The sequence below is a fragment of the Anser anser genome, assembly GCF_964211835.1.
Source record: "Anser anser genome assembly, chromosome: 16".
NCBI lineage: Eukaryota > Metazoa > Chordata > Aves > Anseriformes > Anatidae > Anser > Anser anser.
Genome location: NC_139737.1, coordinates 3,817,348 through 3,828,686, shown reverse-complemented (window position 1 = coordinate 3,828,686; position 11,339 = coordinate 3,817,348). Strand labels below are relative to the sequence as shown.

The window sequence follows — 11,339 nt, the reverse complement described above, 5'->3', positions numbered from 1 at the left end:
AAAAAGCAGCAGAATTCCAATACTCCTTTTACAGGATTTGAATTAGTCATCAGCTACCCTGAAACTTCAAACCAGCTGATAACATTCTGAGTATGAAAACCAGGCTCAGGTGTGACCTCACGTACAGGCATAAGTAGTTTATTTCTCTTTTGTATTTGGCAAGGCAGGAGGAAGGAATAGAAGTATCTTTCCTGCAAAATCTGCCAATGAGTAAAATCACTTACAGCTAAGTTCAGGTAAGTATCAGAAGTCATCTTTTAGAACCGTAGGATACAGACAGATAGAGAAGGGTTTTGATTATTACCTGCTATTTTGAATCCCAGGTAAAACAGACAGAAACGATTCCTCCATCCTTTTCTTTAGGTGTAATTTAAAGTAATGTAACTTTTCTTTTATCAGACTGAATGATCTAGTAGTCCTCTTTTTGTGAACAAAACAAGAGAAACACAGCTGGAAATTAGTCTCTTGTTCACGTTCTGACTTTGTCTTTTTTAGGCAGACCAGTGGATTTCATGAGTCACAGGAAGAGAGAAGGTTAATGTAATGTTTTCAGATCTAAGTTTCATGTAACATGCTCTGGAAAAGAACTAGAATTGGAAAGAATTAAGTGATATGCTCTCACCACCAACTGTGTGCGCTATCAAGAACCTACTAATCAGGGGTAAGCAAAATTCAGCTGTTCCAGGAGCTTTAAAAATTACTATTATTAAAGTAAAATGTATAGGCTTTAATTGTCTCCTCAGACAAACCCATAGAGGTTTTACTTTCAGTTGGTTTTCATCATTTCCACCAACACCCTGTTTACCATAAAATATTTGGCAAGTTTTGTAGAAAAATACTTTATTGGGGTTCTCAGAAGGTAGCAGACACAAGGAAAGGTACAAGCAGGCTCAACAGTGCATACTGGCAGCTCTTAGCACACTTACTTCAAAGCATATATTTTAATTCATATATAATGGTCTGACTGAACATGTCACAAGACTGAAATATATATATACAAAACAAGACTTCATTTAAAACCTGACTTCAGACAACAATATTGATCTACTCAGCAAATGTCACTGGAATAAAGTTGAATAATGATTTATTTTATTCCTAGCAACAGCCAAGAAACAGTTTGCTCACAATAGCAAAGTGTAATGGGCAATCACACCATCAGAAGCTTTTGAGTACTACCTTACAGCATTTGGGTTTCCATTTGTAAATGTAGTTTTCAGACTTAGGATTTTGAGCTTCCTTGCACAATACTGTTAAACATGAGCTTTGCCATGGCAATTAATTATGTATTCATATTACTATAGCACTGAACAATGCCAGCAGAGATCAGGAGTTAGTCTTCCACTTTGTGGTCATTCTGGCTCTGTTCCCAAAGAGGTTATAGACTACATGGGCAAGCATGATGAAGTGTGAGATGGGAAGCAGAGCTAAAATGCCCCAGATCTCCTGCTGAGACTGAGGATAGAGCCCTGGTCTCTTGAATCTGGTGCTTTATCTGTGGAATTAGTTGACTGCTTTAAAAATAAAAAATAATAATTAAAAAGATACTTATGTTGCTTGGAACAGCTTGACCAGGGTCTCCGTTCAAAATAATATGCTTTAAAAGAAAGCATGTGAGAGTTCTGGAGAGCTTGCTGAAGTTAAGAGGTCTGAAACTACGTTAAAAAAAAAAAAGGAATGCAAACTTCACTTCTCCCAGCACTTGTCATTTGGTAACGCATCGCTGAAAGAGTAAATATGAGGTCCTGCAGATGAGACTGGGCGAGGTCTTTGGGTCACAGTGAGGGAGAGCCCATGGAGAAGCTGAAACCCTGCTGACACCTTTCCTAGAGGCACAGCAGCCCCATTCTTCGAGGCTGCCGGGGCTCCCACCATCCTGCAGGGCCGGTGCCTGCGCTTGTTGCTCCTGCTGCACGCCCTTGGGCTCGATGCTGCTCACGTTGTGGTGCTGTGCTCATCCACGTGGTGCACGGCACAGCCGGTCCAACAGCTGACAGTGAAAAGGGGGAAAGGCAAACAGCTGCTGCAGGACGCAGGGCAGTGCTCGAGGAAGGACAGCTTCTGAGAGAGGAGAGGAAGCTTTGCAATGGAGGCAAGATAGGCAAGGGTTATGTGGAGGAATAGACAGGAAGCTTTGGCGAAGGGCAGGAGAGAAGCGTACCCGTGTATCGTGAGAGCAATGGCTGGTGCGTGGCTGGACGCAAAGGGAATCAGATCCGTTCTGAAGCAGGAAGCAGGGAATGCCAACAGAATGCTTCAGGATACCTGGTGCCCCTAAGTCCATCTGTGAGCTCTTCGTGGCAGAGATTTGCCCCTTCCTGGGGGGTGGAAGGGACATCTATTGCAGCACCACGTGCAGTAGGGACCCGGCTTATGGCTGAAGCTGCTGTAGTAGCAATGATAAATGAGGTGGTTTTCTTTCTGAGGTCCATTCTTTTCTTTCCATGTAATCATGTAGTATCTTAAGTGTAAACTGTAGTTTAGTCCAGTGGTTTCAGGTTAGATACTTATTTTAACAAAATGTTGTTGCTGCTCAGGCTGACTAGGTGGCAGCAGAGCTCTTTTGTGCTCTTTTGTGCAGGTGTAGGATGCAGATTTCACTGTCTGTGGTTAATGTCAAAAAAAATATTTAAAAAAACCAACTGCCTTACCCTTCTATTCTGTTTGTTTCTGTTGGTGATGAACTAGAGTAATTTAATAGTGATCTCACTGCTGCCTTCCTCACGTGTGCCAGACCAGTGGCCCCGGCTTCTTCCAAGGAAGCAAGCTACAGTACTTTTCTGTTATAAAAACCTGTGTTACAGAAGGCTCTTCTCATCCACACACAGGGCTAGCTTTACTTCCAGCAGTTCTGGAGAGGATCGTGAGGTTGGATCTTTAGCTTCTTCGGACAGAGGAGTTTAATAAAAGCTCTTCTGAAGCTGTAGTGACAGAGAGGGTACAGGACAGGGTTGACAGCTGAGTTGATCCACAGCAGCCAAAAGGAAGTCTCATACCAGTAATCAGAGATGCAGTGGCCATGGCAGCCGGCACGGATAATCATGAGGAGGGTGTATGGTGCCCAGCAAATTCCAAAAATGCCCACAATGATTGCCAGTGATTTGGCCACTCTCTTGTCTCTAGAGAGCCTGAAGCGTTGAGTCATGCTCTGGGAGACTATCTTCATCCGCTTCTCTAAGGACAGAGTGCACGCTGAATTTTTACAGCTCTTTTTGTTGCAACACTTGGGTTTCCCAGAGCTCCCTGAGCTGGGTGTCTGCATGTCTTCTGCACCAAGGCTGGCAGTGCAGGCTGCTGCTTGTGCTTTGCTCTTAGAGAGGTCGAGGGTTTCAGCGGGCTCCTTCTGCTCCCACTTACAGCATTTCAAAGAAAGCTTTGCTTCTGGGCTCATTTCCATCTCTTCAGTGAAGGATTGGTTGTGCACTTCATGGAAAACATCCAGGCGTAATTTGGTGCGCTTCTGTATGTTCAGGTAAATGCTCAGGTTGAAAAACATTACGCTGATGAAAGGGGTGAAAAACTCCAGCGTGGAGGCTGTCATGAGAAAATACCAGTTGTAGAAAAATTCAGCGTAGCATTCCCCGGTGGGTATGATACTCTGGCCCGAGATATACTCCCAGCTGATGATGGCAGGTCCGTAAAGCAGGAACGCTAACACCCACACCATCACCATCTTCAGCACCGCTCGCTTGGTGTTGCCTTGCTGGGCTCTGTAGGCGACCTGCAGTGGGGAAACCTTTCCTTAAGTATGGCCACACATACCAACTGGTTGAGGCTCTTCACAAATGAACTGTTAGCGTTTCTGGTAAAGTTGCTAGGCAATCTCCCAGCAGTGTAACAAATTCATATGCCATAGGCAACAGGAGCAATTGCTAGATAAATCACACTCCTGCAGGGAAGACTTAGAACCCTCGTCTTGCAGCTCCAAAAACAGACGTGGCTTCTGCTCAGTGGAAATGTACTGACTTGGTTTGAGCCTGGCAGGCTGCTGCTCCCAGCCACTTGCGTGAGTTGTCCCTAGCTACACCCTGCAACTCCCGGGGAGAGGCATGCCTCAAGCTCTGGGCTAGGCAGGCGTTTAGCTCTGGGTCTCTCTGAACCTAGGCTCCTTGTAGCTAATCCACATCGTACTTGGAGTCATGGAAAAAACGAAGCAGCCCGTGAGTTGCTCGCTCCCTCCTGCAAAAGGCTGAGCATTTTCATCTCACCATGCCCAACGACCTCCGGGAAGTGCCCTGCTGAAGTTTGTTCTGAAATCTCCTCAGCTTTGGTAGCCAGGGAGAAGCTGAGAATCTGACCACAATCTGCTTTGTCCTGGAGATAAGAAGCCCCTGGAAGTTAGCGATAGGTCTGCTTACCTCGCTGACTCACTTTGTACACTGTCCTGTTATCTGAGAAGGGAACACCTGCACAATGCGGACTGAACCTTAAATGATTTAATTATGCCAGAAATAATAATCTGAAACCACAACTGAATTATGTATTTGTGGATAATTATTGCTTTCCATCACCAGGCTAAAAGATTCGTAGTTTCTGAAGGATTAAAAAAGCTTTTAATTATTGCAGCGAATCTGGGAGAATAAAGCAGGGGAGAGTTACTCCCCTTTCAGCTGCCATGACAGGACTCACCGCTCTTGTCACCGAGAGGAATCTGTCATAGCTAATCAGCACGATGTTGAAGACCGAGGAGGTGCAGAGCAGGTAATCAACTACCAGCCAGAGTTTGCAGAGGCTTCTCCCGAAGATCCATCTCCCCGTCAGCACATAGGGCACGTACAGGGGAATGCAGAAGGCACCTGCAACCGGAGGGGGTCATTTACACCGAAACCGGGGACCCTGCGCGGCGGCAGCCCCCGCGGGGGAGGCCACGGGGGCCGGGGCGGCCTCGCAAGAGCCCCGGGGCCGGGGTGCGGCCGCTGCCGGCTCTGCTCGCCCGGGGGCTGCGGGGAGCGCCCGGGGCTGGGGGCGGTGGCGCCGGGGCTGCCGGGGGAGACCTGGGGTGCAGAGGGGGTGCAGAGGGGTATCGGGGGGAGAAGCGGGGCGCTGCCGGGGGGGGACCCGGGGGTGCTGCCTGGGACGGAGCCCGGGTGCCTGCCCTGCCCGTCCCGTCCCCAAGTTGCAGCCGGGCGCGGCGCGGCGGCACTTTACCCACTAGGAAATCCGAGATGGCCAGGTTGAGCAGGAAGAAGTTGTTCTGGGTGCGCAGGCTGGAGTCCGCCACGAAGGCCAGCATCACCAGCGCGTTGCCGGCCACGGTGACAGCGATCAGCAGCGCCATGAGCGCTCCCAGCGCCGCCGTGCCGCCGGCGGCGAAGCGCCCGGAGGCGGCGGCGGAGCCGTTCAGCGCCCCGCCGCCCCCCAGCGCCCCGCCGCCCCCCGCGGCCCCGCCGCCCCCCAGGGCCCCGCCGCTCTCCATGGCCCCGCCGCTCCGCACCCAGCCGCAGCCCCCGGGCTGCCGCCGCCGCCGCCGCCCCTCCCCGGCCCGGCCCCGCCTCCCCGCCCCCCCGGTACCGACCCCCAGCCCCCCCGGGGGGAGCCCGGACCTCCCCTTCTCCCTCCCCCCCCCCCAAGCCGGCCGCGTCCTGCGCGCCCCACCCGCGGCGTGCTCGCACCCCCCGGAGCCCCCCCCCGAGCCCCCCCCCGGGCCGTGTCAGCGCCTCCCCGCAGCGCCCCCGGACCCAGCAGCGGCCGTGGGGAGCGCTCCCGGTGCCTGCTTCAGGTCCCCGGGGCGGCGGGGAGCGGCGTTAAAGGCTTCATTTGTCCTTTAATTAGCACCCAGCCAGCGGCCCTCGGGCACCGGGGGCAGGGGGCGATGCTCCTGCCTCCCCCCGCACGTGTTGGGCTGCAGGGAGTAACTCGTGGCCGGCTGCTGGCCGCGGGGTGCGGCCCCTGCCGCCGCCACCCGGGGCCCGCTCCGCGCACGGGGGCGGCGTTCCCCCGCGGGGCTGGCGGCGCCGCGGCCGCCCCGAGACGGCGTGGGGCAGGGCCGGGCAGCGGGAGCCGGGGCCGGGGCCCCGACCGAGCTCCTTCCCTTCTGGGGAAGTCGGAGAAGTTAGGAACGTCGCTGAAGAACGGAGATCAAACAAAAAAGCGAAGCGACAAAATCCTGCGAACCCAGAACCGCGCCCGAAGCTGCCTCGCGGGGAGGTTTGCCGCCTCCCGGTCCCTCCCAAAGCTGTTTTCCCATCAGGAGCTGTCGCAGAGCTCCCCTTCAGCCCACCCGGCCCTGCTGGGGGGCGGCCAAGGGGTTCTTCTCAGCCAGGGGCAGTCACCCGCCGGCTGGGGGCGAGGGCACCTCGCAGCAGGGCGCCTCCGAGGGACCCCAGCCACGTCCTGCACCTTCCCCTTCCCCTTCCCCTTCCCCTTCCCCTTCCCCTTCCCCTTCCCCTTCCCCTTCCCCTTCCCCTTCCCCGGCTCAGCACCCAGCTGGCGGCACCCAGCAGTGCGCGGAGGATCCGAGCTGTCTGTGTGTTGCCTCAGATGGGACAGAGAATCGTGTTCAGTTAGGTTTTCTTTTGGGGGGGGAGGGGGGATGTCTTAACGAGGCACCACACCACTTTTGTTCTGCGGCTGTTCGGGTTCTCGTGTTATTTGTAATCTCTAGCTCTTCAGACAATCATTAGTGTTCATTAAAATGTTTACAAATGCCGAATGATTGTGTGCATGCTGCAGCGCTGTCACTGGGAGCTGTTTGCTGTTTGTTAGCTGTCATTCATTATTCAGAGTTTTCGCCATCCGAACAGAAAGCAGAAATCGTGCTTTGTACCTAAGGTAATTTACAAAGCGATTTGTAAAATGTAATGTGGACAATTCTCAATTATTGTTTATCCAGAGTAATTTGCCTGGCATGTCAGGTAAATAAGGGATGACAGAGCCGAGCAGACTATAGTTTTCCTGCTCTAGATATTTCTCTCTTGCTTCAGCAGAAGGACGACTATCTGTCTACTACACTTAGGAGACGTGCTGTTTTGGTGATGAAACAACGGCGGCAGCCAGCCTAGGAGCGCCAGTTAGAGCAGATCACGTAAGGCTATGCAAGCAGACGGTACGATGGCTAACGTGCTGACCTGGCCTACGCATTACATACGTCACATGGAGATACCATAGATGTTCACAAGTGCTTACGTATGTCCACACGGGGTGTATTGATCACCCTGTAGTCACCCCTTGGGGTGCTCTTTGGGGCTGGGAGCCTCCTGAGCCTCACAGCTTGCACACCGCTTAGTCCTCAGGCAGACGCAGGAGCAGGCGGCCGATGCAGAGCTCCTAGCCCAGAGCTCCCCCCTGAAACCGGTTCTTAAAGGCGTCCATGAAGTCTCAGCCGGGTGTGATGAGGCAGTTGAGGAGCCACAGTCTGCAGCCAAGGTGCTGAGGTGATCTGATGTTTCCCAGTCTCAGGCTCCAGCTACACCAGCACACAAGTCCTAGAAGCCCCCAGGAAGGGGGTAAAGAGCTCGGGGGCAGCCCTGCTGCCACTGGTAAGCGGTTCCTGGTGAGCCACTGCCTGCTAGGCAGCTCCTCTCCTGGGAGACTCCTGAACAAGGGGACTGGGAGCTCTCCTCCCCTCTCTGCTTCCTTCCCTACTTGATTTTTGAGAAGCATTTAGCCTGAACATGAATTCTGCAGATGTTCTATGTCTTTAAAAACGGACAGAGGTAATACATGACTTTTTTAAGGCTGCTTTATACCGAAGGAGAAGTCTGCACTTGAAAGTTCAGATTGAAGCAGTGAGTGAAGAAGGGGTGAATAACCCTCTTGTGAAACGGTTGTTCTAGGGAGTGTCTCTGTGAAGCCTCCGGGCTGAGAGACAAATAGCTTCTGCAGCCTCCAGATGTTTAAGGAGCTTTGGATGTCATTTTGGAGTTGGCCCTGTCCTGGATTCTGGGCACTGCAGGATTTGAGCGCTGCCGCATCACAGCGCGGTGCCGCAGGACCACCGACCACTGCCGTGTTTGCAAAGCGCTGCCGGCGCCCACCGCCTCTGCTGCTGCTGGTCGCAGGCGATCGCTCAGACTCACCGAGTGGTTTGTACACGCTTTGTATGCGTATGGCTTAGTGCCACTGGCTTCTGTTCCTCTTGTTTGTTATTTTAGTTTGGAGGTCCTAGAGGGACCAATTTGGAGTTTCCTTTGCACAGATGTATTTCCTCTGTACAGCATCTCATTTTTGTTTTCTCCTGTGACTTGCAGAATTGCGCATAGATTTACAAGCTGGACAGAGGAGGTATGGAGAAGTTCTGCCTTCCCAAGAACTCTTGTACAAATAAATGAAGTCTCCATGTGGGCTGATTATTTTGACCACCGAAGACAGTGCTGGGATTTGCTCATCTCAGTGGAGCACCTTCTTCTACAGGCCAGGTTTAATTCTTCCTGTTTCTCAAATTTAGCCTCCTGTAGTTTTATTAAATCCCTGTAATTCATATAATAAAAACCATGGTTTTATTAAACCATGATGTTTTCCCTGTAACACTTGAGGTGTTCCTTGATCTACAAGGCATATGCTATAGTCCATGCCAAATCTGAGCTATTATACATGCATCTGTTTTGTCTTGGGCCACTGTCACTTTCTCTTCTGGTTGCCTCATACATTTATTTGCAATTCATGAAAATCTCAAGACAACATATGCCAAAACACTGGATGTGGAGCACCGCACTACAAAATTTGTTTTCAGCTTCTTAGAAGAGTTTTAGAGATGCTGATATTCTGTTAGATGTTTATTCAGTTCTTAGATTGTCTTGGATGCTCTGTATCTTTCTAATGAACCAGGAAATCCAGATGCAAGGAATTGGATTTCTCCCCTCTCTGGGAGGCATGTCAATATGTCTGTGATGAGATAACTTCGTTGGCTTGCTTTGGCATTTTTATCTAATCCACTTAAGTTTTATTCCATTAAATGTCTTTTAAGCTCTGAAGAGTACATTAGAGAGTTTCTTAAAACCAGCACTTTCTTGGCCCACAGAAAGCTTTTCAATGTAATAAACCTGGAGCTGGGAGGCTATTCCTCCATAGCCGGCTGATTACATATGGCTACATAATTGACAACATCTCCCACCTTCAGAGACTGTGATCTTTTACAAATGACAAAGTGATAATCATGCCTGAATCATTAAAACAACAACACAGTCTCCCTGTGGTTTGTCTCGGAGAATACATGACCTGGAATCGCTGTCACACGCATCCCAGTCAAAACCGATGGAGATGGCTGCAGCCAAGCTCTACGAACAAACAGCCCCCGCCTCCACCAGGCAGCAGCTGGCTGATAAGGTTCAACATTTTTCTGCCCCTCTGTTCCAGGCGCATCTATAATTCAGTGCTTGCACTAACGTTCTTGGCTGCGGCTCAGGAATCCTAAGGCGCTTTGACATCAGTAAAAGTGCCTCTGTTGTGGGGCACAGGTGTTTGGGCAAAATATCCCACCCTCGTGCGAGCTCAGCTGTGCAGGAGCAAAGGTGTGTGCGAGTCTGCGTGCTGCTCTTGCTCGCTTCTTTGTCAAGGGGAGAGATGGAAGCTCCCATCGCTCCGGGAATAAACCCAACAAGACCGGTATATAAGGTGCTAACGATGAGGGGGTTATCCATAACCCATACGGATGGATGTAACTTCCCCTGGATGTTGATCAGCCTCTTCTGACCCTTCCACGGAGGCATTTGCACTTTGGTGCAAGCTTAGATACGCATCATTGCAATTACCCGGTGAGGACAGTTGTGTCCTGAAATCAAGAGAGACGGAAATCAGAAGACACGTTAGCAACAGAAACATTTAAAGGCGAAACGAGAGCTTTCTTGACACCTTCTCTTGCTGCATGTCCATCTTGGCATTTCCACCAAGTTGGGTCTTTCACACTGAGCAGTTTGCTCTTCTACAGAGCACTGAGAAAGTGCAGGGCTGGAGGCAGGGCAAGCCCCAAACCTCCAGAAGAGATGCTGCTATTGCTATGCGTGATTGTAGTTTTTTCCGTTGCTTATTTTTGCCCTGTGGAGCCAGCTTGTCTGTGAAACAAATTTTAAAGAAAGAGATGATTTAATAACCTCTTTGTATTCATGTCTTTACTGATGAGGGTTTAAAGTGCTCTGGCATTCACACAAGTATCTGTCACTGTGGGGCCCATCCCTTTGTTTTATTTCTTTTTGTTCTGCTTTTCGTCATAGGAAATGTTTACTCAGTTTGGAAAATTCCCTTTTTTGAGATCCTCTCAGAAGTTACCAGCACACGTGGGTGAGGGTAAGGGCAGTGTGGCGGAGAAAAGAACTCGGAGCAGCTAAGGATGAAATCTCCAGAGGAGGCCTTGAGCTCCTGCTTTGCCAGACCACCGAGCCACTGCACAAACAGGGAAGCCAAACCCAAAGATGAATTTTTTATAGCTAGGATAAGAAGATAGGATAGAGAAAATGCCAGGGGAGCATTTCCAATGCTAGAGATGCCTTTCCAGCGAGATGCTACTCTTTGATATATAAAATAAAAACAACAACAGCTTGTCTGTCAAAGTTGGAGAGCTATTAGGACTGAAAAACAGCATGGCAATCCAAACCTGGATGGGACATCATGAAATCAGCTCCTGGGTGTGCTTCATCCTGCTGCTGAGCCAGATGTCAAAACAACTTCTGCTGGTGGCAGAAGGCCTTTGCCTTGTCGTGTTGCAAGGGACTTAACTGAGCAAGTTTCATGTTGGATATAGAGAACAATGACAGGAATAGTTCTCAAAAATGAGAAGATGCACTCTGTGAACCCAGCTTTCAAAAAGGCAGGGACAGCGCTAGTATCTCTCCTCTCGAAGTGGCACAGCACTGAGAGCCATACAGCACAGCACCAGCAGCACCTGAAGAGGACCCCAAACACTGGAGAGGATTTGCCTCCAGCCTGGGCAGGCTGTGGTCCATCTGTGTTCAGAACAAGCCCTATACTTTTTTTTCTCCTTCCTTCTTTTCTCTTCCTCCATCCTTCTTTCTCTCCACCCCCACCTCTAACTCTAACCTTCCAACCCAAACTCCCAAAGTGTACAAAAACAACCGTATCTTTTAGCACAGAGGGATGTTTGGTACGTGGACCTGTCCCTAACTTCAGCGACTGTTTGTGTCTTCTTGGGAACTAACTCCCTAAAATTACAAATCATCTTGTCATCAAAGAAAGTCACGTTTCTAGTCTTGTGGAAACCAACTGCACTTCTGTGAGCAGGAAAATGCTGAGTTTAGCTACTCTGGGAAAGGGAAACGCAGTAGAGCAGGATGAGTAATAGGGATAGTAATGAAGTAACTGTCTGTTCGGAATTAACACCTGGTTCTTGTCAAGGCCAATTCAATATTGCATTTTGAAATGAAAATTTCAGAGCACAAGGGGAATAAAAC

At 50.3% G+C, this 11,339-nt stretch overlaps 1 protein-coding gene across 1 annotated transcript; it reads right to left on the bottom strand.

Moving 5' to 3' along the window:
- Positions 1-496: 496 nt before the first annotated feature.
- On the bottom strand, positions 497-5,443 carry HRH3 (histamine receptor H3). Its single transcript, XM_083801489.1, has 3 exons — positions 5,146-5,443; positions 4,627-4,793; positions 497-3,718 (listed from the first exon to the last, which is right to left on the bottom strand). The coding sequence occupies exons 1-3, from the start codon at positions 5,411-5,413 to the stop codon at positions 2,834-2,836; spliced, it is 1,320 nt and encodes a 439-aa protein (XP_083657615.1). The 5' UTR covers positions 5,414-5,443; the 3' UTR covers positions 497-2,833.
- Between the last annotated feature and the right edge of the window lie 5,896 nt (positions 5,444-11,339).